Source organism: Cygnus olor, chromosome 3 (genome assembly GCF_009769625.2).
Source record: "Cygnus olor isolate bCygOlo1 chromosome 3, bCygOlo1.pri.v2, whole genome shotgun sequence".
NCBI lineage: Eukaryota > Metazoa > Chordata > Aves > Anseriformes > Anatidae > Cygnus > Cygnus olor.
In genome coordinates, this window is record NC_049171.1 from 112281763 (window position 1) to 112305678 (window position 23916).

Genomic DNA, 23916 nt, shown 5'->3' on the forward strand with positions numbered 1-23916 from the left:
AGACGGCTCCTTTTTCTCTTAAGACTCTGCCCGCTTCTCGCAGGCTGTCCACAGTGAGCTGCAGTTCGTGCAGTGAGATGTCAGCCAGCCCCATGCACACGGGGAAGGAGATATCACACAGCTATTTCCCTGCTTCAGACTGATCTTGTAATTCTTACTGTGTAGCAGGAGACTAGGGATAGACGAGGGGATGGGGATGTATTGGTTTTGAATAACTAAACAAACGCAGTGAAACTGTAAGTCAGCAGTGCAGCATCACACAGCTCAATAAAGCTGTTTATTAACAGTTAATACCTATTAGACAAAATACCTGTTAGGTGGGGATGCCAAATAATTTAGAGCTGATTCTTTTACTCACTCACTAACATTGTTTACCAGACAACCATGCTGGAGCAAGCGATTAAAAACACCCAGGAGAGTTACGACGACGAAATTCAGCTTTACAATGAGCAGATTGAAAACCTCAGGAAGGGGATAGAAGAAGCTGAGAGGACCTTGGAGAAGTACACGACCGACTGCCGCCAGCTGGTGATCTACCAGCAGTCCCTAGAGAACGAGCTGGAACGCTACAAACGCATCATCGAGAACGAGGACAGCCGGTAAGGGTTTGTACGCTGCCAAAGGGTCTGGTGATCTCTTCCATCTCATTTGAAAAAATGTCTGTTCAAGGGCAAATGTCCTGTAAAGCAAAGCACTCCTCACAGCAAAGCCACTCTTCAGGCAAGGGAGGAAAAGGATAAAGAAAAGTGCAGGTTGTGCTTAAATCTACCGAGGAGCACTGGCTCCCTCTAATGTCACCCATCAGCCTCACAAGAGGAAAGGAGCTGGGCTTTCACAGCAGTGGCTGGTGCCACTTGCACGGGCTGGTGCTGCAGGGCCAGATCTCTGGGTGCCCAAACCGCTGCCCTGAGTCATCCAGAAGATGCAGGGAAGGACACTAACTTATAGCCAATTCAGTATTTCACACGTGGGCAACAGATTTTTAATCTAACTTCCAGCATCTCATTTTGGACAGTGTTTTGATCAGGAGTATCCCATTAGGGTAATTCTCAGCACTGAAAGTCAAGATTTGGCTCTTTCTCCTGACTGCGAGAGGAGCTGCAGTGCTAAGCTAGACACAGAGATCTAGATATAAGTGTCTGCATGGTGTGTATGTCCTGCCTCCAGGCAAAAATCTTCTCTCAAGTTCTGGCAGAGCAGACTTGCACAGGCCACAGATATGGTAACTGGTTTGTGTGTAATCCAGCCTCTCATTTTTAACACTTAATACTACCAACTCCTCAAATGTTTTCCAAGAAAGACTGCTCAGTTTTCCTCTTGCCCTTCTGAAGTCAGGCATATGCAGGTGATATTGTAAATGCCACCAAATCTCACATTTTACTGGCCAGCATTTACAAGGTGATGGTGTCATTTGGAGAATGCATCCTGTGATGCTTCCAAAGAGGCTGTGTTGTTCAGGAAGGATTTGTCAGAAAAATCACATCCATTTCAGATACCTCAAAGAGAAAAATCCCCACTGTAAAGGTACCTCTGAAAAGCTTGGCCATAGGAGAATCTACATTTTACCACTGGAGCCATTTTTTTCATTTGAAATAAAGTTATTTTCATGCTTTAGAAGTTAAATAACAGATACAAACGTATGTTGGAAGCTACACACTAGGGCAAAAGATGGTGTATTTCTCTGAGAGACTCAGCCAGCTCCGGGGCGAAAGGCAGACAGAGCCACCTCACTGCAGAGTTCACTGAAGTGACTGACTGAAAGAGCTGCAGGTGCAGCTTTGCATTCCATTTGTAGCACTGGACTGGAAGTTGTTGCAAAAGCGTGTATGAATTGAAGCAAATTTTATAGGCCAAGACTTTTTCCGTACGCTGACAGGCTCAAAACACACACGGTCTGACTCACCTTGTGGCTTCTGATTCCTCTGTTGAAGAGGAGCTCTGCATGAGACTAGCTTTTTATCAGTATCTTGAATCTTTATTTTTTCATGACTTAGAGACTTATTAAGTCTTTTTTTCCCCCCACAACAAAGGGAGACACTCTTAAAAGTCATAAAAGGGAAAACAAACTGGTGCCTGTTGATGTGTGCTGTCTGCTTTCTCCCTCACATCGAAATGTACGGCTGCTTCCTCGGGGGCACACCCCTTGGTTCCCATTCTTGCTGAGGTACAAGTGGGAGGCAGAGGCACAGCTCCTGCTGACCTACAGGTCTTGGCAGGCCTGGAGTGACTGTTTGCCATCCAGAATCTCCCCATCCTTTTTAAGTGCTGTGGTAAAGTACAAACCTGTCGCTGTGGGTTTTTATTACCTGTGTACTGCGCCCGACTCCTGCTGGTGGAAGCCAGCCTGACTCCTGTGAAGGTGCTGTGGCTGTACTGATTCCAGACAAGGAACGGGCTCCCGTTGCTCTCTTTAACTCCTCACCCAGAGAAATACATTTCTTTAATCTCCATGTTTCATTTTGCACAATTTCACTTGCTCCTGATGGAAATGAGGGGAGAGGTCTGACCGATGCGCGTCTTCTCCGGCAGGTTAAACTCTGCTATAGCAGGAACGCCAGTCACACTCTTCACGCAGATCTATAGACCTGTCCAGCCTCAAGCCTCAAGGGGAAGAGGTAAACCTGTGCCACGTCTTCCTGTGTCTGTCAAAAGCAGCATCACTGTAATTTAAGCTGTTTTTTCATTTGTCTTCCATATGAACACCAGCCGTGACAGCCTGACTCAAGGCTTGCTCAGTAAATGCAGCAGTTTCAGCTTAGCTCAGCTGGCTTTGGGACAAGCTGTCAAAGGCCAAAGCCACAAGCAAATGTTTTATTTTTTTTTGCTTATTTTTGCAGTTTTCTACTTATGCCAATCGATAGAGCAAAGTCAAATGCAATTGAAACTGTGCAAGGAGCTGGGGTATATTTTGCTGGCTTGCTGCAAGTTGTTGTCCCACACTTCAGTCATGTGCAGGCAGCATCAGGACAGGGTTAGTGCGGCAGGCCGGCAGAGGACACTTCTTTCATCCTGTTTATGGCCTGTTTTCCTCTGGATGGGGTGCTTCCTCTGTGCTGTAGGATTGCCTGTTAGAGTCAGGATGCTTGTTCCATTTCCCAGTGACGTGGGAATGGCCAGGACTAAACAGAGGGGATGGCTTAACAAAAAGGGGAGTTTGTTGATAGAAAGGGGAGTTTGTAGTTTGTTACAGCACACAGCATCGCTCACTATAGCTTAAATCTAAGGTTGCTGGGTTTTTACTGGCAACAAACCACCCCTGAGACTGAAGATACACTGTCTTTTGTTGAATTAGGGCTGGGTTTTTTTTGGAGTGCAGGTGTAATTTGTCTAACTGTCCTGTGAAATGTAGCAGTTTTAAATGGAATGGGCCTATAAGGCATGAGGCCAAATCCTCAGCAGCTGTATATAACTGCTGTCCTGCGGAGGGTTGTTTTATACCCACTGAGGTTTCGACCCATCTCGAACCACACCTTTGCGTGTTGCCTGCAAGGCTCACATGGCATCTTACGTGCCTGTACCTGTGACACTGGCCAAGCACAGCTGCTTTGGGAAGGCATCTTAATATTCATCTGTCCCCATGTTCCTTAATTCCCAGAACCAACCTCTCTGCCTCCTCTGCTCTAGCTGCTCATGCCATGGATGTCAGCAGCCTCCTTGTGCTTCTGCTGCTCCTGAGCTACGACAGGGCCCACGGTTAGTGACAGGCGCAGGAAATCAGAAATAATGGCCGTGGGCAGAGGTTTGCCCTCCCCTTGGGCCTGGATCTGAGCATCAGAGGTCAGAGAGGCAGCAATGTTGCTCTGCTGGCTGGGTGGCTCCCAGCTCCGCACCCACTGCTGCTCGCTGCTCCCTCCTGATCCGCCTCCCTGCGTCTGCCCCCACCCCAAATGGGCAGGGGGTGCCTGGCTTGCTCTGAGTCCCACTGGGACCCAAAGCTGAGGCGTCCCCCTGCTGTCGGAGGCCCTGCAGGGGACACCCTCAGAGCCTGCCTTTGGGAACACGGGAGGAACTGGTGCTGGTGCTCACCTTTCCCTTCAGGTCTGGACTGCTCACCCAGCCGCTCTGCACGCAGTGGGAAGGCTTTAAATAAGATTTTTGGGTTTCCCCACACTCCCCCAAACCCCTCGCAGCTTGTGGAGCTGTATGAAGCCAGGCAGTCTTTTCCCACTGACTCCCACTGTTGGGCTGGTGCTCTGACTTTGGGCATGTGGCTTCAGTCTCTGTGTCAGGAGACGAGGTTTGCTGTCCAGCTCAGGGAGCTGCCATGATGCCTGGGAGGACGGTGCTGAGCGCAGCTGCAGCAGCAGGCTCTACATGCTGGTGCTGAACCCTGATACAGGCCTGGCGACAGGGGAGCGCGCTGTGCCGCTGCCTTTTGTGCTGCAAAGTCGCCATGTCCTCGCACTGTGTGTGGAAGGGGCTGTCTGAGATGCGAAATCGCTGCTTGGCTGAGAGGGGCCGGGTAAAGAAGCAGCTGTCCAATGCGCTGGGGAAGATGTGCTCACATTTTGCTGCCTTCAGTCTCCACCTATGGCAGTGAGGGTGAGGGATGGCTTTAGCGTTTGGAGCAGCTGTGCTCAGCACTGTTTGTTGTTTGCTTTGTTTTCATCTCCCCTAGATATCACCCAGGCTATGCAAGAGATTGCCAGTGTAAAGCCCAGACAAAAAGCGCTGACAAAGAAAATTTTCAGGAAAAAGGAGATCATGTCTAAAGACATAACCGATGGGCTCTCACCTGAAAAAATGTATGGAAGAACTCTGGAAGTTTTTGACCAAGATCAGATGGAGTTCAGGCACGAAGGCTCGGTCACATGTGAACCTGGGCAGGAGGGATTAAAACTTGTTGAAAAAGAAACAGTCCCAGAGGATGTACCTGATGGAGCCCAGATAAGTAAAGCCTTTGATAAATTGTGTAACATTGTGAGGGAGAAAATAAGAGTTTACAAGCGACCAGAAGCTAAAACTGATTCCCATCCTAAAGGGCGTTACGTGCTGGTAACAGGGGAGGGAGGCTATGAAGAACCTTGCTTCTTGTCCTCCTCCATCCCGGCTGGGGGAGGGATCACAGTTTCTACCAGCAATGGGAAGGTGACAATCAGCGGTGATGTGGAGCCCATACCAGAGCTGCCCGAACCTACTGAGCCATCAGAAAAAAGGGATGTCTGTGAAAGGAGGGAAGAGTTTGAACCCCAAGATAAACTGAAAGAGGAAGAGAAAGAAGACATGTTTGAATGGGACAAAAGAAGAGGAAAAATTGAGCAAGTCACAAAGTATCCAGACGTCTCTGAGCCTGAAACAACTCCTTCCCCTGGTCCCATAAGCCCGACAGAGCCAGGAGTCCTTCGAGAGATGGAGTATGACCGCGAAGATAAGCAGGACCTTCTCTTCAGGGAAGCAGGCTTGCCTGGCTCCATGAGCTATGAGAAGGTGGAGGTGGTGGAGTCCATCGAGAAGTTTTCCGATGACAGAATTCAGACGTATGAAGAAACAGCAATGATCGTGGAGACAATGATAGAGAAGACAAGCAAGAAGAAACCGGGTGACAAAGGCTCTTAAGTGACACGCACCCTCGGTAGTCAACTTGTCTGGCATAGTTATTAAATGATGTATTCTTTTTTCCTGACCGAATGATACAGTAGTGAGAGTTTTGCTGTTTGGTATGGACCAGATTGAGACTTTGATGGCAATCCTGTCTGATGTAGGCTCGCCTTTGGTGTAACGACTGTGAGAACGCTCCAGGACAAGGAGCGGTAGGCACATTCTGTGTGACTTATTTTCACGATTAGGACAAGTTGAAATTAATTACCATTACAGAGTTGCCTGGCTTGCCAAAGTATCCAGGGCAGGTTGCCAGTGCATATTCCCCTACTGCTCCTCTAGCTGCCATAAGATTCCTCCTCTCTCAGACAGCTGCAAATGTTAACTTGTGACATCTGGTTCCTTTAATAAAAGCTTTGCCTTCTACGGAAATACCCACTGTGGGTGTGTGTTGCCTTTACCGTTGCACGATAGGCTCCACTATTAAAAGTTACCTGACTGGGTATGCAGGAGTCCTTCCAAAGGAGGAGCTGAAAACCTGAGTTTTGTAACCTATTCCACACCTCTCTCATTTACAGTCTTTAACTAGAGGTGAGCTTGGCAGAATGCTCTTTTTGGATATGAAGAGAAACTCTCTGTGTTTGAAATAAGATCTTACTGCACATCTTCTCAGAATAAAAGTTGAAGTTCCACCAAAGTAAAGCAAGGAAAACCCTTATAAAATACACTAAAAGCATAATTTTTCTTTCACTAGCACAATTAAAGTATTTAAGATTGCCAACAAGCTTTTGAGCAGACTGCAGACAATTCAAAAGACTGCTTTTTGGTATTTCCTTGTTTGGCATTTCCTTTGACTGTAGCATTTCGCAGAGTTTAATTCTGCTACGTGATCCTGTTGTATCCTAGTCACCTGCAGTACCACAGGGAACAACAAGTGGTGCCTTCCCATGTCGCCATTCCTGGAGAAGCACGAGGCAGTACTTCTGTAACATCCTCCAGAGAGCCTTGACTCAGGAAGAAAAAAAGAAATCCTTGCGGATATGCTCTTGTAGAGGATGATTTAAAACTTTGCTGCAGTAAATCATTTAGGCCTCAGCTTGACTTTAGGTTTAAAAAACCAAAAAACCATTAAAGTACCCATTGACATGCTTTGCTGGGTTGGGCTCTGCACTTTTCCTTCTCCTGCCCCAGCAGAGTTCTTAAGTTTTATTTTCAGCTCGCTGCATTGTTACGGTTTCCTTTATAGCTCATTATGCCCATCAGCTGGGGAGGAAAGAGCCGGCTAGCCTGAACTTCATGACTGTCTCTCACAGCCAGTGAGAGTTTCCTTCAATATTGTTATTGTCTCCTTAGTAACTTCCAGTGCAGGTTTAGTATCACATCTGTTGTGGCTGTCCTGTCTGGTGAAACGGCACCTTATTTTTGAACCAGGGACAGGTGACCCCCCCAGTGTCACTTCTTAAAGTCAGGATTATTTTTGGATGATGTTTTATTGAAAAGCTGTGGGAATAGATGCCAGACATTTCTTGCTACAGGTTTTGGTGCTCTTGAGTTTCTTAGCACTGTAAATAACTGCGTAGAAGGGATTTATCAAAGCATGCACAGGCTGCACTCTGGTGAGCTGGGAGCAGCTGCTCAGCATTACCCCTGCTGGAAGCAGGTTGTGACTACTGCAAGTACAAAGAAGTCTGCAGCAACAGGAAGTCTGCTTAATAATTCTGTAACAAAACAGGATGCAAACAGATTCATGCGGCATGTAGCCAGAACTGGGTAATCCCCAACCATCTGATTTCACTGCAGTACAGAGAGCTTAATGCTCAGAATATAAAAAAAATCCTTTAGTCGATGGAAAGGAAGCAATATTTCAGGCGAGCCTGAGTTAGGTACCAGAGGTGTGACTATCCCCTGCCACTTCCATCTGTTCCGTGCTGTCCTGGCACACAGAGGTTTTTCTGATGCCAGTAAGCTCTGGTCAGCAGCTGCTCAGTGTAAAGGGGCTCCCGCGGCGCAGGAGTTGGGCGGCACGTGGTGGTACTGCTGGCGTTACGTACTGCGTTGCACTAGCAACAACGCGGAGGTGCAGGACTCAAACTGAGCTGGTGCTGAGTGTGGCACTGACAGCAGCCTCAGGGGAAATCAAGGACCACGAAGACCTAAGGCCTAAATGCTGATCCACTCGCTGGCCTGCCACACACAAACATGGTAGTGGCCCAGTAGGGCAGCAGGTGATGGGCAGATCCTCATCGTGAAATACAGATGGCAAGGATATAGAAAAACACTAGTACACATTGTTTGCAATGACAGTGCTGGCAGGGCTGTTAAAGCTCCTGATACATGGATTAACCACTGCTTTAAATACAGTTTCTCAAATACTAAAATGCTGAAGTGTAACAATGAAATACTTCTGAGCATCTGCTCAGTAAAGCCTGGGCTAAGGCACAGGTTCACACAGACACATTCCTACTCCAATGATAAGAGCTAGAAAAGGAGCCTCCCGGCCATCTTTTACTACTGCAGAAAGGGTACGAAATTATATTTTAAAACCACACACACCTTGTGCTATGGGATTATATGTGCTTAAAAAGTATCCAAAAACGTAAGTGGGAGGTAGGGAGGTAGAAGGAAACCATTTTTTTTGTGCCTCAAAAAGTGCTCCGAACAGCACAGAAAAACACTGCTGTGGCAGAGCCTGTTGTTTCCTCAGGGCCAGAACTGCCATTGCTTATGAAACACAGTGCAAAAGTGTCACTGTCCTCCTGAGCATCCACCCCCTTCCCCAGTGCGAGCAGCAGTCTGGCAGCAGCACAGCCTCACGCAGTTGCAGAGCTTCCCTTGGCACCTGGTCAAACCACGTAAGTAATGCCCAAGGCTGTTCCTAGCCTGTACCCATATTCTCCTGTGTCCCACCACGTCACAGAGCTAACATAAAGCCTGTTACCCTTCACCTGCTGCTATCAGCTGCTTCGTAGGATCGTGTTTGTTTTCTCAGTCTCCAACATGGGACACAAATTTCCTTATCAGTATGAAAAGTATAAAAAGCAGAGGGTTAGGAATTCAGCCCACTTTTATCAGCTTACCTTTCATGTACCTATGGGTAAGCAATGATGATCGGACCTGCCAGTTTACAACAGCTCTTTATTTTACTCAGATTATAAAACATCATCACAGGGCGTTAGTTAAACAATATTCACCTGTTTCAAACCATGAGCTTCATTTTCCCCTTTATTATAAATACTAACAAATTAACTTTATTTTCCATCAGCAATATCATAAAAACTTAGTCTAACTGGACATATTTTTTCAGCAATCCCGATGAAAAATCCTGAAGAATTTGCAGTAGATCTCTATATTGTATATACACTTAACTTTATATATACTTATATCAAAACTCACCATTCTGTTTATCATTGTTGTACTCTTTCACTTAATATACTATGTCAACGTTATGAAAATATGAACAACCATCTAGTTATTTTGTTGCTATATAAGATATTTAATGATGAAACAGCCTTGCAAAATCACATGAACGCAATGGAAAGGAATGTACACATTCATTTAAGATTTTTCACATGGACTTTTCTGATTCAAAACTTTTTCCACATTTTAGAAGTCCTTCAGTAACTTCCAGTTCTCTGTTTCTTTGAACACACAAACACAAAAGTAACAGTGTGTGTATGTATTAGACATTACATACCATATGTAATTCTGTAGATATTTGTAAGCAAATATATGTAACATACTCTGAATATACATATTGTATGTAATATGGGGGGGGGGGGGGGGGGGGGGAGAGATACCACAGGAGTGTTCTATGCATTTAGACATACAAGCATATGCATAAATAAATATATATGGTAAATTCTTCCCTCTGATATGTATATGGTGCTCTTTCTGAGAATTCTGTGCCTTCCCTGAAAACCTACTGAAGTCAGTGCAGTCCCTTCGCTTCCGAACACCCACCAACAAACCTGTCCCCCCCCATTTAACTTCACAGAGTTTGGGGTTATGCCTCATAAACTCCAGTTCATGGTTTGAAGTAGGCCCATCTCATCATTGGGGTAATTTTTAAATCACCACGTTGAACGCAACTGACACTATAATGTGTTTGAACAAATAACTAAGAGCACTTCTAAAATAAAAAATCACACAGTGCCTGATTCTTCTCCTGCTGAAATCTGTTTTATCCAAATGTGACTTGATTGTCTTAACGGACTGCTGCGTGTAACAAAGAACCTGTGAATGGTGTGAGACTGCTTGTCTTGGGTGTACAATGCAATTCACATAGACTTCAAGTAGGTTGAGCTATTTATTTGCATTTGGATTTGTAAAGGAAAGAACAGGCCTTGTGAAAGGATGAAAGATGGATATTCACTTGAAATAACAGAATAAATTATACATTCTTCAATGAAATGTATGCACCATATAACCTTTGGGTTACATTTTTGATTTGTTAGATAAATATTTACTTACTGAATACGTTTCTACCACTATGCACCTGATTACCCAGGAAAACTCTTATTAAAACACTTTAGATGAATACTCTGTATATTAAAAATACATAATAAAACTCTGAAACCAGTCACTGCTAAAAAGTAGATCTTGGATCCTCAAACATCTTAAGCACCTGCTTAAAATTAGTATTTGAGTAGGTCCACTGATTTTACTGTGAGTGCCTAAGCATTTGCAAAATCAAGACCCTTTATTATTCAAAGGTTCAATTTGGGATCTCACACCTGAGAACATGTAGTGGTTGTTAGCATGAGGCACCCCCCTTGAGGGAACATTATGTCTTGTGGCAATAGCCAGAGCAGACTCCATGAGCAGGAGAGACTGAATTTACTCACATATGAGAAGTGAAGGTGGGACTGACTCTTTAAACGCCAAAGAACAATGATTACTGACAAATCTTCCCAAACACACTACATTTTATTTCCCAAGAAGGCCAACTTTGCATTACATGTAAATAATGTAGGCATATTTTTCGCCTTAAATATATTTGTATAACACAAAAATAACTTTTTTTTCTTTTTTTTTTAGTGAAATCTGAATAAAAAATTGCTCTGGGACTGAAGCTGCATACTTCAAATTTTCCCACAGTAATTTACTGACAGCCAGGTTGTAAACCCCAGAAAACAGGGGTCTGTAATTGGAAATGCTGACTCAGTCTCATCTTCCACTATGCTGTAGAATAGAGCTTTCAGTATCAAGGTGAGCAGATAAACTTTTGCACACAGGTTGCCAGAAATCCTGCAGCTCATTCCCTATGTGCTTATGCTGCTGTAAGAGATGGTATATTGATTTAAATCGCCAACATTAAAAACAAAAGCCAAAAGTAAACTAAACAACAACAACAACAACAAGAAAAAAAACTTGAAATTTGTGCTTCTAGAATGCCCTGACCCTGTTTGCAATGCACTTCTTGTCACCTGGCTTCAGCATCACCTGACCTTCCTTATTGCATGCTCGTTGAACCATTCTGCAGCTGAAGTGCTAGTGTGTATGTTGTGTAAGTGTATATACTAAAGAATGCTCTGAGAAGAATTAGTTTTTGCAAATTGGATGGGTAATTTTTCTTCATCTGTGGATTATTTCTTTTTATAGGGTCTAGTGCTACTTTGGTTGAACCCAGTGGGGAAAGTCCCACTGAAGTCCATGATGCAAAAGGAGCTGTTAGACATTCAAAGACCTCTCCAGCCAACCAAACTCTTTGTGATTCCCTCTCTCACAATAATTTTTTTAATGCACCCATTATCACCAACTGCCAATGTTAAAATTCACTCTTTCTTTTTTTTTTTTAATACAAACAACATGTATCACAAAAATATGAAGGGAAAAGCCATAAACGTGTTTGCAGGTATTACTTATTTGTATGACACAAAAGAAAAATCATTTACAGTCACAAACTGTACATAGTATTTGGTGGGGGACAATATATTTGTGGTTTAGAGTAAAAAAAGGATTGCTTCAGTGGTAATTAAAATAATTATTGACAAGATATAAGACTTTAAAATCAAGAAAGTGTGATAATTTGGCTACAGAGACGACCATTGTAATATGTCTAACACAGAGGTTTGGATAGTAGAAAGGTGAATAGAGGGATCTGGGAAATGAAAGACACCATCATGCAGAACAGACTAGTTCTTGCTTAGTATACTCTTCAGGCTTCTCTCCACTGCTTCGTCTAATTCTTCCTCCAGCTCTTCCTTCTTAGACATGGCCAGTTTGGACTGATAATCTTTTACTATTTGGTCTATATATGGTGCACTCTGGGTCCCATGCAGCATCAGTGTCCACTCCTTCAGCACGCCCCGCTGTGGCACACCGCCGACAAACCCAATCTCTAGGACCCATGTGCCTCTGGGGTCTTCTCCCCAAGTGTGTGTGGTCATGAAAGGCCATTTGTCAAAACCCACCTTGGAGTCGTCATCCCTGGGACGCCGGCTCAGTAGAATGGATTTTGTTCCCATCGGCGAGGTCATGTTGATGTTGAGGTCTCCTCGCCTAGTTGAATTCACAGTTATAACTGCTTGGACGTGTTCAAGGTAACGGACAAAATTTTCCTTCCCCTCACAAGCATCAGTTGTAAGTGTGAGGAGCAGCTTGCCACTTGGTGGTATCTTTCTGCAGGTCAAAAGATAATTAAGCAAATGAAAAGGATATATGCAGCATGACGTGACTTATTCTAAAACCAATGTGTTTTGGTGCCTCACAGATGGAAAGGTAAGGAAATAATAGCTGCAAACTTAGCCAGAAAGAAAATATTATCTTTTTAGAAAATGGTATTAAAACTGTAATTTGAAAATACATTATGAAATGTACACCTACACAGTGAGAGAAGGAATACAATTAAGAAGCATATACTGGTATTTGAGAAATGCTAGCATATATTTAATAGCTGCCTCTACCGATCACTGCTGTATTGGGTAATTGCACAATTAAGTGTATAGTTGGTTAACGAGCCACAGGTGGTTGCGTCAGTCACCCTAAAAGATGGCAGCAGATGACTTTGGAGTCGCAGGAGCCAGTTGCATGGAATTTCAGTGCAGTCATATTCAAGTCTGGATCCTTGCTCTGATTTGGAAACAGACACAAAGGTTGGACCCCACTTTCAGCTCATTTGGAAAATATTTTTTTCCATGAAGAGTGCTGTCCTTGAACTGCTCCCGTACAGGAACACACAGGAAAAAAGTCGCACTTGTTTCCTGAGCTCCCAGAGTGCCAAACCTTGAGTCACAAATCTCCTGGTTGTTATAAGTCAGTCCTGAGGAAAGTGAACTTGGTAAGTGAAGGACCATTGTCCATGTGAGGGTGGACATAAGAGTTGTACCAAAAAACATACCAGATCCACAGATGGAACATAGGCTCAGTCCTGCAGCATTTATTTTGCAAGGACTTGTCACCCAGTGGAAGGCATCAACGCACTGGGCTCCTTTGCTGGCGAGCTGCAGGCATGGAGGATACAAGGCCTGGCAGCTCCCTTGCAAGAGCATCAGGCTGCCTCCCGCCCACTCTGTGGAGTCGCAGCTGGGACTGAATGAATGGTCTCAGCTGCAGCTGTCAGCAGGGCGAGTGCCACACAGAAAGGACCAACATTACCCTGGGCAGACAGCAGCATCGCCCCAGCACACCTCCAGCGCTGCCAGAAGAGGCGAGAGCATGCTGGGGGAGAGCATGTTGCTCCGGCACCTTCCCAGCTCTTGCAGCGGAGCCCAGCAGCCACTGTGCACTGGACAGCCCTGCTCAGGGCCCCGGGCAGCCCTGAGGATGCTGGTGCCTGGCCCACATACTCCAAATACTCCAGTCACACTTTACTAACGCTCCCGGTGCTTATGGCGTCTCTGTGACCTAGGTTTTGCAGTAAAATGAGGAAGAGTGTCACTTTTTAAAAGGGTGTCCCCTTTTAAGGGACACTGGCCAGACTGTGTTAGTGGAATGCCTTCTTTTCAAAAGAAATTTGAGTATAAATCCAACCTTTCCCCTTGCTACTGAAATAGTGCAGTCTTAAGAGAGCAGTGAAAGTGTTTCATTCAAGCCTAATTTCCAGGAATTCTGTTCTCCCTGAGGCGAGCTCCATGTATTGCTCAGTGCATTGCTAATTAGCTCAGGCCTGTCTCAGCCCCCCCCTTTCATAGAATATAGGCTCCTTGGGAATACTTGCAGTATAAAAAGACATTCACGCCCAGATCCTCAAGGCATGTAAACACTTACCTTAAACTGAAAAAAAAAAAAAGGTGGTGTTCTGAATTTAAGGATGCCCTGCTGCAGAAGCTGGTTTAACGTAAATATTGTACAGCTAAAGTATTTGAACACATCAGTACAATACCCTCAAGATACATTTTGTGTCCCGCAGCACAAGAAAAATGCACTATATGCCAGCCCGAGGTGAAGGATGTAATCTCACAGTTGCCATATGCTTGAAATTTCTCTGCATGGGAAGCAGCATCCTCAAAACAATCTGAATTGGCATCGTCTCACAGCTATCTCACACAAGGGACAACACAAGGGACAGCGCGTCGTTAAACAATGCTTCATTCTGAGAATTGTGATAAGTGCTTTGTATCTCCTGCAGCGAATGAAGGAGGACCCCACAGTGCGACTCTTTTCTATCTATCAACACCAAAATATCAAAGAGATAGGAGAACGTGCAGTGTTACCACTCCATGTGCTTTGCAGACAGCCTGACAGCTTCTCTCCATCTTTATGAGGGCTGCAGTGCAAAGTTAGCTCACTGAAACACGTGAGAAAAGGCTTGCTCCATTTGCCCCTTTCTATTAACTAGAATACAGTGCTCTCTGCTTCACTAGAATAATTACTCTAGGCCAGGTGAATTTCCCAAAAGAAACTAAAAGAACGAGGGGGTGGGTGAGCCTGCCACAAAAGGAGCAGAAGAGAAGACAGGTTTTCCACCCTTGGGGTACCACTGCCCAGTTGCACCATGTGTGTTTGCCTTCACTTGGAGCGTAGGACCCAGCTTCAGAGATGAGCAGGGGGAGCTAACCACCTTCCAGAAGCTCGCTCCTGTGCCTCCGTTCCACAGCTAATGAGCTATCACTGATTTAATCATCTTTGTATTTCCTTGGGCCAGCCACAATCATAAGATTTGTCCTTTTTTTTCTTTTTCTTTTTGCTGACCCAACAAAAATCCCTTCTCAGGGAAAGTTCCCATTGCTAACAAGCATTTCTCCAGGCAGAAGAGACATGCTGCACTTTCAGTACTGATTCCTCCAGCACTCTGCATGTTCCAGGCTGTAGGTAATTTCCTGCCCTGCTTCTGCCAATCAACAGTGCTGCTGTGGCACACACCTCTGTGCCACTATTCATCTACCCAAATATATAGGGAAAATATACATTTATATATACAAATATATTTAGCTATATAAATACATACAGAATACTTACAGTAAATGTTGCTGCAGCGAGACCAAACTGAAAAAATAGATCAATTGTTTATGGCAGAAATGGAGTTTTCATTTCCAGAATATCTCTGGAGGCATTAAAACTTCAACAGTTTTATTTACGGTGCAGTTCAAAAGATGTAAATTTGCAAATCATGATGTTTATTACCTGCTGTCAGAGACATTTGCATGGGTGGACATAAATACTATAGCAGCACCATTAACGTACAGATGCATCACATATAGGGGGCACCCATACCGACCTCATGCTAAGCCTTTATTGCAGTATCAGGAGGTTTCAGCAGAGACTGACTTGGTTGGAATAACTTCTCTGCTGTTGTATGCTTTTAAAATTTCATCCTCACTGATGTCTGTGCTGTTCTGGGCGCTGCTCTCAAAAGACACCAATACAAGCCCGTGTACTGCTCAACTCAAGTTTTTGGGGCAGTCACAGCTCTAGGGTGGCCTTACGACAGCGCCAGGTCTTTGGGACAGAGGAAATCACCCTTCCATCACCCAGGGAAAGCAACTCTTTGGAACATCCCATGACCTTTTCTATCCGACAGTCCATTCAACAGTGGAAATGGGACAGAAAAGCGAAGGCAGACTGACTGTAGTACTACTTATTGCCCAGCTCTGGTTCAGTCTGTTCCCAGCAAACCTCAACCACACTGCCTAATGCATGCAGCCAAACCTCCATAATGAAACTCATCCTCTAGAGTGATCTCCATTTCAAAAAATGGGGCCTCACCGAGATAGATGAAATGCCTTGTCTTTGCAAACACCATCAGTCTGCATTTAAATTAGGAATAAACTAGAAATAGCTCGAATTTAGCTTCGGCACCCTCTCATTTGTTTCCTACCTATAAGCATATGTAGGCCAGGTAAATTAAAACTCAGATCTCAGCTGTAGAACCTTGGATCCTGCAAATGCAAACCCATCTGGAGGTTCGGGGCGAACTTAGTCTTTGCCTGGCTGAGCTATCTACTAGGGCAGCATTTTGATTTGATTTCTTTTTCCAATAGAATAATGATGCTTTCAAAAATGGCACTGAAACGTCAAATTTTAAATGTTAAAGACATAAATTGGCCATTATTAGGTTAGTATTTCAAACAATTAAATTGAACTATAGCTGTTGTAGTTAATTAGTATTAATTAATTCACTTGTTGACTCATTCACTTTAGCACACAAAGGTAATCAGAAAATAATTTGACTACCTAGCCTGCAATTAGTGATTTGAAGAACATAAACCAAACACGGTTAAATGAGGTAATGTTGAAACTGAATCACTGCTACCTGTAGATGACTGTTTCAGTCTTCTGCAGATAAAACTGTCTGCTGGAATAGGTCACAAGGAGATATGACCTGGCTGACAGATATTTCATGTGGCAGCAGTTTATGTAATTTATGGTGCCAGCTTCTTGGGTTTTCCCTCTTGCACAGGCTGTTTATTCACACAAACTGTGGCATAAACACACCTGTAAGTACTTAGGAGAAATGGATGCTGCTATTAGCACTACTGGCACTCGCAGTGACACTAAAGATCAGCTGTCCTATGCGCTCAGTTTTCCTCCAGCAAACCAGGAACTGAAAGATCATGTCGTTCATTTTATCAGCTTACTGAAATATCTGGAATGCTACTGATAATGTTAAGCTTTCTTAGAATAAAATGTTCATTATGTTTCTCTGATTATCTTGTTCTTTGTCAAGATATTTGCCTGGTCTCTTCAGTGCTGGAAAGAGACAAACCACAAATACCAGATCATACACTTACTCAGGCTCCTGTATTGACCCCCCAACACAGTGGAATCGCTCGGGAACAGTCTTCCAGTCTTTTGCCATCTTAACCATCGCTCCTGCATCTAGGACACCGTAGCCAAACAAGTGGTTGAATTCCAGCCCAACGCCATTTCTGCGCCACTGATGAACTTCATCGTGGAGCTGGTTCCTTTTGGAGGTGAGGACTGTCAGATGCTGCATGTCTCTCCATGTCAGATCCAAGCTGTGGAAGAGTAACATGATACAGTTCCCACAGATATTAAAGAAACGCAGTGTGTTTGAGTAGGCCCGTTGGTAAAATTTGCTTCTGTGAGTCACACATAAATTGTATCTATATACATATCAGTAACAAGCTTCTGATGATTTCAGTGGGCAGAGGAATAGGTTTTAATTGTGTAGCACTTCCCCAAAATTACAAAGTCATTTCTGACAGCAACTGCTTTCAACTACACGTTAAATATCTACCATGCGATTTTTAAGCTAATAAAATGGGAGGAATATTATACGAGATGATGAAAATAATACAAAAAGAAAAGGATGATGACACAATTTAGTCTAACCTTCCTCTTAGATCTTGCCCTCTTTTCCTTGCCTGCTCCTCCTGCTTTTCCCATGGACCTTCCAAGGGTCACCCAGAGAAGCTCTGATCAGATGGATGAAGGTGGCAAGCTATAACGACGAGGTCTTGCTAATTTCAGCAGACTGTGAATATGGGTTATGGGCTGTGGGGGGTGCAGGTTTGCACTGTGAGGTATGATGGAGGCTTGTCACCAGTGATATACTAGCACGGATGGAGGCAGTAACGTAACGTTTGTCTAGATTCCATGATCATCCTTCATCATCAGCTCTTGTCTTCCTAGATTTGCAGTGATTATGATGACAGGAAGGGCACTTACAAGTTATTATTCTGGAAGCTTTAGCACTGACATTCTAATTCTACATAACTAAAGCTATTCCAGTTGTTTTATGATGAACTCTTTCAACATTACAATGTGTCTGATTCAAACCATCAACCCCAAAGGATCAGTTTTTCAGCTTTCTGTGCACCAAGTAATAAGCATGTGTGCGTGCTGAACGTATACCAGAATAGCCAATTACTTTCATTTCTTTGAGGTGACACAAGGTAGCTGAAAACCAGAGATCACTTGCATCATTCTTACTGAAACCCTTTAAGAGTTGCTATGTGTCTTAAAACTGTACTTTCCATTTCACAGATTAGCTAGTTTTTAGAAACAGTCAGATATACATGAGCTGGGAAACATTGCAGGCAAGAGGGAAATTGTTAGCCATCCCTGCCAAGGGCACTGCAACTCATCCAGGGTAACCCTGCACAACACAGCAGAGGAGTAATGGAGTCAGGCTGGAAGGAGAGAGGAGACACTGACAGTTCTTCGTCTTTTTCTTTTCTGTCTTCTCAGCAAAGGCTAGAAAACCAATTGCAGATTATAAGTTAGTCTAATTTTTACTTGTGATTTCTGCTTGTTTGGCAAGATTAATTAAGGTCTTCATGGACAGCCCAAAAGAAGAGGAGTGATCATCACTGAGATACTAGGGTTGTAGTCCAGGTTAAACATGCAGTGGTCAGGAAATTCATTAAGTCTGAAGACTTATTTTTATGGCCATATTAATTTATTACACTGTGGCTGTCCCACTGAATAAATTTGACAGTAGAAGGATTGATCATCCAAAGTTGAACATTTGGCATGTTTGTTTGGTGTGAATAAAACCTGAATAATGAGACTTAGTCCAAGTCATTCTCTGAGCACAATTGCTCTGCTAACAGTATAAACCTTGTCTCATTCTTCTATATACAGCTGAAGAAACCTATGTACACAGTGTTCAGTTTGTGCCAAGATTACAGCAACTGAAGCTGTATAGCTGAGCAAATGTTGTTTCACTTCATAAAACGACTTAACACAAAGTAAAAAGATGGTGTAGGTTATTGTAAGAAAACCTTTTCCTCATCATTAAAAAAGATGATGAATAAGAGGTCTCCAATGTCATGAATAGCATGGAGAAGGTAAACAGACAATGGACATTTATTCTCTCACGTAACGCAGCAATTATGTAGCACAAAAGCAAATTGCCAGCAATGGGGTAAGAAACAACAAAGGAAGCATTCCTCACTGCTGCCAAAAAATATTATTACTGTGGAATTGATTGCCACTGGATGATACAGATGCCAAATACACAGACAATTTGAAAAAGAATTGGACAAATTCAAGAAGGATAAATCTGCTTGCGGCTGTTAAAATGGGATAGGCTGACTGCTCCCTCTCCAAACAACTGATTGCCAAAGCTGCTTGGTGAAAGATCACTCTTAATCCCTGCTTGGTATTGTTGCTCCTCGGCATCTGTTATTGCAGACAGCAAGTGGGACAAGATGAACTCCCATAGGTTCATTCTTACATTTTTGTAAGTTGGGCATTCCCCACTGGGCATGTGGAGAAACGACATAACCTGTCCCTCAAACAAACCCCTGGAAGCTGTGGATGTAGCGGGCAGGCAGAGGGAAGTCAGCCAGAACGTACGCGCCTGGTGTATGGCTCTGGCAAGGCTGTAGCTCCATCTGTAAGTTACCAGCCGCGTCTCTGCTGTTTCAGGCAGCTTGTCAGCTGCTCGTTCTAGCGGCTGTGCCACAACCAGCTTACATGATGAACAATGTTAAACAAACCCCAGGCCCCCTCTTCTCTAGAGCTCAAAAGGAATTTCTTAACGGCATACTTAGCCTCCAGGGCCAAGGCGAACACTCCGGCTGCTTCAGGGGCAGCTGCAGACGTTCCTGAGTGACGCAGGGTGCAGTTGCCATACAAGTCTGTGGTAGCCTGCAATGATATTAGACTTAATTAATGAAACCAGCTAGGCCATTTTCCTTGCAGCTACAGACCCAGAAAAACATAGAAAGTGGAGTTTGTGTCCTTGTCCTTCAGATGAATTGTGTATTTGTTCCCAGGATCTGTTTTCTTCTTTAGACTTGTGTATAAATTTAAAAACGTGGTGAGAGACAGTTACAGAAGGTGAGAATGCAAGAATAAATTACAATGTAGGAAAACAATGTTCATTGTCACTTAGGACTTATAAACTTATATGGATATTGCTTAATTCCTATAAACACAGTTTAACCAGGGGCCTTACGTTTCCCCATGGTTATCATGCAAGTTGGAAACTAGAATTGGTAAGAGCACCGAGATTTCTAACATTTGTGCAAGTCCAAAGCCAGGATCAGTAACAGGCTGCTGCCTTCTATGCAGATTAGTCCCTACAAGGGACCTGAGGGAAAACTTACAAGTACGTTTTCTGGTGATAATGAAAAAGGTGCCACAGATCATTTCAGCTGACACCAGCACAGTGCCAATACCAGAACAGAAACCAGTATTTTTCCTTCTGCTACTGCACACCGGTCTTTAGGATGCTGCAGTGGACAAAGTCTTTGGGGTTTGAGACAGGCCACAGAAAATGTATAGCTGCCTTTGGCAAGGGCTGACCTTGAGTTACCACCCCTCCATTTGTCACTCTGAATTGGACTAAGTCCTGGCTACTGTGGAGGTGCTGAAGAGCAGTGATCAGTACAGTGGAAGAGAATCTCAGTTACACTCAAACACTGCCTATTTTCCAGTAGTAACTATGGCCCCAAAAAGGACTTGAGCATGATTCTCCATGCTGCTCTCACTATGAGACTGTATCTCTGAGGGTAATCTGAACCTCCACATTTCCTTTGTAGGTAACTGAATGTCTGTCTGCTCTGTGCAGCTTCTAGTGCAGCAGAAGTCTGGTTCTTGACTGCTCTGCCAGCACAATTAAGGATGATTTCAGATGTCAATGCTTTTCATTTAGATTTTTACAGAGACCTTTTATCACACTGTCCTCTGGAAAGAGGGCAATTGAACTTTTAAATCTGGTTTCTGATAAAGGAAAGCACCAACGATATGAAGCTCTAAGATATGGAAGATCATTGCTGCCCTCAATGTTAATCCCACATCTCCTCAGCTGACAGCTCTGACACGATCACATACTGCAGATGAGAAAAATATCCATCTCAACAAAGGACCATCTGCTGCTCCAAAGCAGACAGAGTTGTAATGGGTCGTGGGAGTGCAAAAAGACAGCAGCGACAGGACAATAATATCTGGACTCACCACACCAGCCTCCGGATTTCTCTTCCTCCCGTTACTAAAGGTGGAGGCTAGGGTTGAAGAGCAGCTTTCATCATACAGAGCTGTCCGTCCGTCATTTATAGCGGAATTGATGGAGATTGTCCACATGCTCGATGCATAACCATCACAGTTACAGTCATCGTAGCTGCCCCCATCTCCAGAAGCCCAGACATAGATGCTTCCTTTCCCGCCCCGGCCCTGTGAAAAGGGAAAATTGACCCTTTTAGGTTAAATTGCAAATAGGAAACAGCACCCAATTTGAACAGCACATCTAATTGTGAAGCTAGGCATCTCTAAAGGAGAAAACTGGTCCAAACAAAATATACATCAACCTTAAGCTGAAATAAAATGGACTTCTACAGGTTATTAAATCTAGTTAACTGGCAGCCACAGCCAACTGTGCAACTTCATGCACACAGAGCGTTTCCATTTATCTCCTGTTTTTCTTGATGCCCTGAAGGCTTCTGTGCCAAATGCTAAGACATTTTATGGATTCATTAGCACTTATGTCAAGGCCTAAGTGCTACGAGGAAGGTGTTCTTTTAAAAGGGATATAGGTCATCTCAGACACTGGGCTTGTAAGATCCAATTAGGTTTGGGCAATGGCTAAAAAACCCTGCAAAACTGGCACCCTTTTCCTCTCAATAGATTTTTCTCCATAGGTGTCATTGTCTCAGAGTTGTTTTTCTGGCAAACCAGCTTCTACCACTGAGTAGAAAATAAAGTTATGAGATCATATGAATCATCTAGAGAAAGAAAGCCTACTGAAACCACTGCACAGTCCAGAGATGGATGGAAGAGACTGAAGTTGAAGGGCAGCTATAAAAACTCTGACCTTCCTGTTGGTTAAAGGAAAGACATTTGTATCCTCTTCCTCATTTTCAGATAAAGAAGTGGGAAGGGATCAACGCAGCTCCTTCTCCTCAGCCCATGCTAAGAGAGAGGTAGAGGCTGCCTGGAAGAGCGCGAGACCTGAGAACCCCAGTACCTGAAGAAAGATCAGTGCCACTGAAAGCAAGGCTCGGGACCCCCACCAATTCCAGCACAGCCACAGTTTTTCTCCCTGTGTTTTGACTAATGTAATCCAATGTTTACTTCCAACAGCATCACAAGGGTGCAAGGCCTCAATTTAACATTCTGTTTACACAAGTTGGGCAGAAAATGAGAAAAATTATCTTCTGGCCTCTTCGTTGTCCAGCAGGAGATGGAAGTTAAGGAATACACAAACATAGCAACTTGCAGTGGTATTTTAATAGGGAACCTTTTCTGTAAGGAATTTAAATCAAATCTGAGCTCCCAGCAGTAGCTTCTATTTTTCATCATACCCCACTGAACAGAGCAACCTCATTATTTCAAGCATGTTAGTGAGTCGCATTATAATCTATTGAATTGCACAGCAGGTTTGCTGCCACTGGGGTACATAACATCTCAGGACAGAGATTTTCATAATAAAGATGATAACTATGAGAAAGCCTACTGAAATCAGCCTGAGAACTCCCACAAAGATCTGAGATCAATCATTTGTGTTCTAAGGGAAGAGGACACTGTTGCAAAAATACATAAAAACAAAACAATTCCAGCAAATTATTAAAAAAAGCAAAACAAACAAGCAAAACACCCTGCACAATGAAAACAGTTATGCTTTTTTTTCCCCTTTTTATATATCCCATCTTGCACTCTGACTGCTGTTACCTTACAGAGCCCAAATGTGGTCTCTGGACTTGCTTCCCAGGCTACATCACAAGCTTGCCATTGTGCCCACAGCCCCCATCACAGCACCTTGCCACCATCTGTGCCTTTTGGACAGCCTCAGGGGCAGCTGGAGCACGTTTCCGTCCATCCCCAAAAGGCAGGCTGCTGCCCAGCACAGAGAGCAGGTGGCTGCAAGTGCCAGGAACAGGACATTTGGCATGTTATGGACCCGTTCTTCAACAACTCTTTCTTTCCAGGGAAGAAGGGAGATGAAACACACCATTTTCATGCAATAAATTCACAGAAATAGTTTGGTGCCTGGAAGTTAGCCTCTGCCACATTCAGCGTAGGGAAGCAGACTTGGCCCTGCCTGGCAAATTGTTCCATGCTGCCAAAAGTCGGAATTGCTGCAAAGCATTACCCCCCATGGCTGGGGTTGGTGGCAGAATGGCACAAAACAGGCAAAACAGATGTTGGAGGGGTCGGGTAGAATCCAGAGAGGAACTGAAATTTGGGCTTGAGCGGGGGCAGGTTTTATGCATGCAATTAGTGTAATGGGAGAATGGTCTTAGGATATCACTTCTAGAGCAGTCACATCCACAAGCATGGCTTAGTGTTGTTGTTTTTTTTTAAAGGAAAAAAAAAAAAAGTAATTTACCTCTTAATATTCTAATTTCAATTTCATTTCCCTCCTAGCCAGGACCAGAAAGAGAAGCAATCAAACGCTATTGGAGAAAGCTGATGGCAGTCCAAGTGCATTATTTGCAATAATGCTTAGGACTTGTTTGCTTACATTTCCAGCTGCCAGACCTGCAGTAGCTGGATAGCTTGCACAGGCAAACTGTTTGTTGCCTGTTCTTAAGCATTGTTCCAAGTACAAGGCAGAAATATACGGCTTCAGGGCAAGTGAATTTTCAATTCTCCGGATGGTATTTGTCTAAACCAGAAAAATCTCGGTGGGGTCAATTATGTGTCACATTTAAAGCCAGCTGAAAGCTCCTATTCGTATCTCAACCTTAAATGAACCTCAAAAGTATCAGTGCTGTCACTCAACTTAGGCTGCTGTACATTTAGACCAAAAACGACCGGAGAAGCTGCCAGTAATGTACGGTAGAAACACCAGAGGGAGCCTGCAGGAAGATTTAGGAAGAAGAGGGAAGACTGCAAGATAAGATACATTTCAGAGAATCTTTCCTCCAGAATCCTGTTAAAACTTGCTCATTTCCCCCAAAAGCAATGCAGAGCAGGCAGTCACACTTCTGAGCCATCTGAAGCTGTAACTCACGCTTAGAGCTGAAAATGGATCTCAGTGCATTGGGGAGTAGCCCAAAAGAGGCCCACATTTCAACTCGCACT

General features: G+C 43.9%; 2 protein-coding genes across 2 annotated transcripts in view; one reads left to right on the top strand and one right to left on the bottom strand.

Moving 5' to 3' along the window:
* The window catches only part of BFSP1 (beaded filament structural protein 1), a 46810-nt gene extending 40570 nt beyond the window's left edge, over positions 1-6240 (top strand). Inside the window, exons 11-13 of the mRNA XM_040553140.1 lie at positions 379-599; positions 2530-2615; positions 4619-6240. Of these exons, the coding sequence (XP_040409074.1) occupies positions 379-599; positions 2530-2615; positions 4619-5556 (1245 nt within the window). The 3' untranslated portion in view covers positions 5557-6240. The remainder of the gene's footprint in view (positions 1-378; positions 600-2529; positions 2616-4618) is intronic.
* Positions 6241-9834: 3594 nt separating this feature from the next.
* The window catches only part of PCSK2 (proprotein convertase subtilisin/kexin type 2), a 101002-nt gene continuing 86920 nt past the window's right edge, over positions 9835-23916 (bottom strand). The window contains exons 9-12 of the mRNA XM_040553141.1: positions 20851-21066; positions 19439-19539; positions 16710-16937; positions 9835-12159 (exon numbers count right to left, since the gene is read on the bottom strand). Coding sequence (XP_040409075.1) covers positions 11673-12159; positions 16710-16937; positions 19439-19539; positions 20851-21066 — 1032 coding nt within the window. The 3' untranslated portion in view covers positions 9835-11672. The remainder of the gene's footprint in view (positions 12160-16709; positions 16938-19438; positions 19540-20850; positions 21067-23916) is intronic.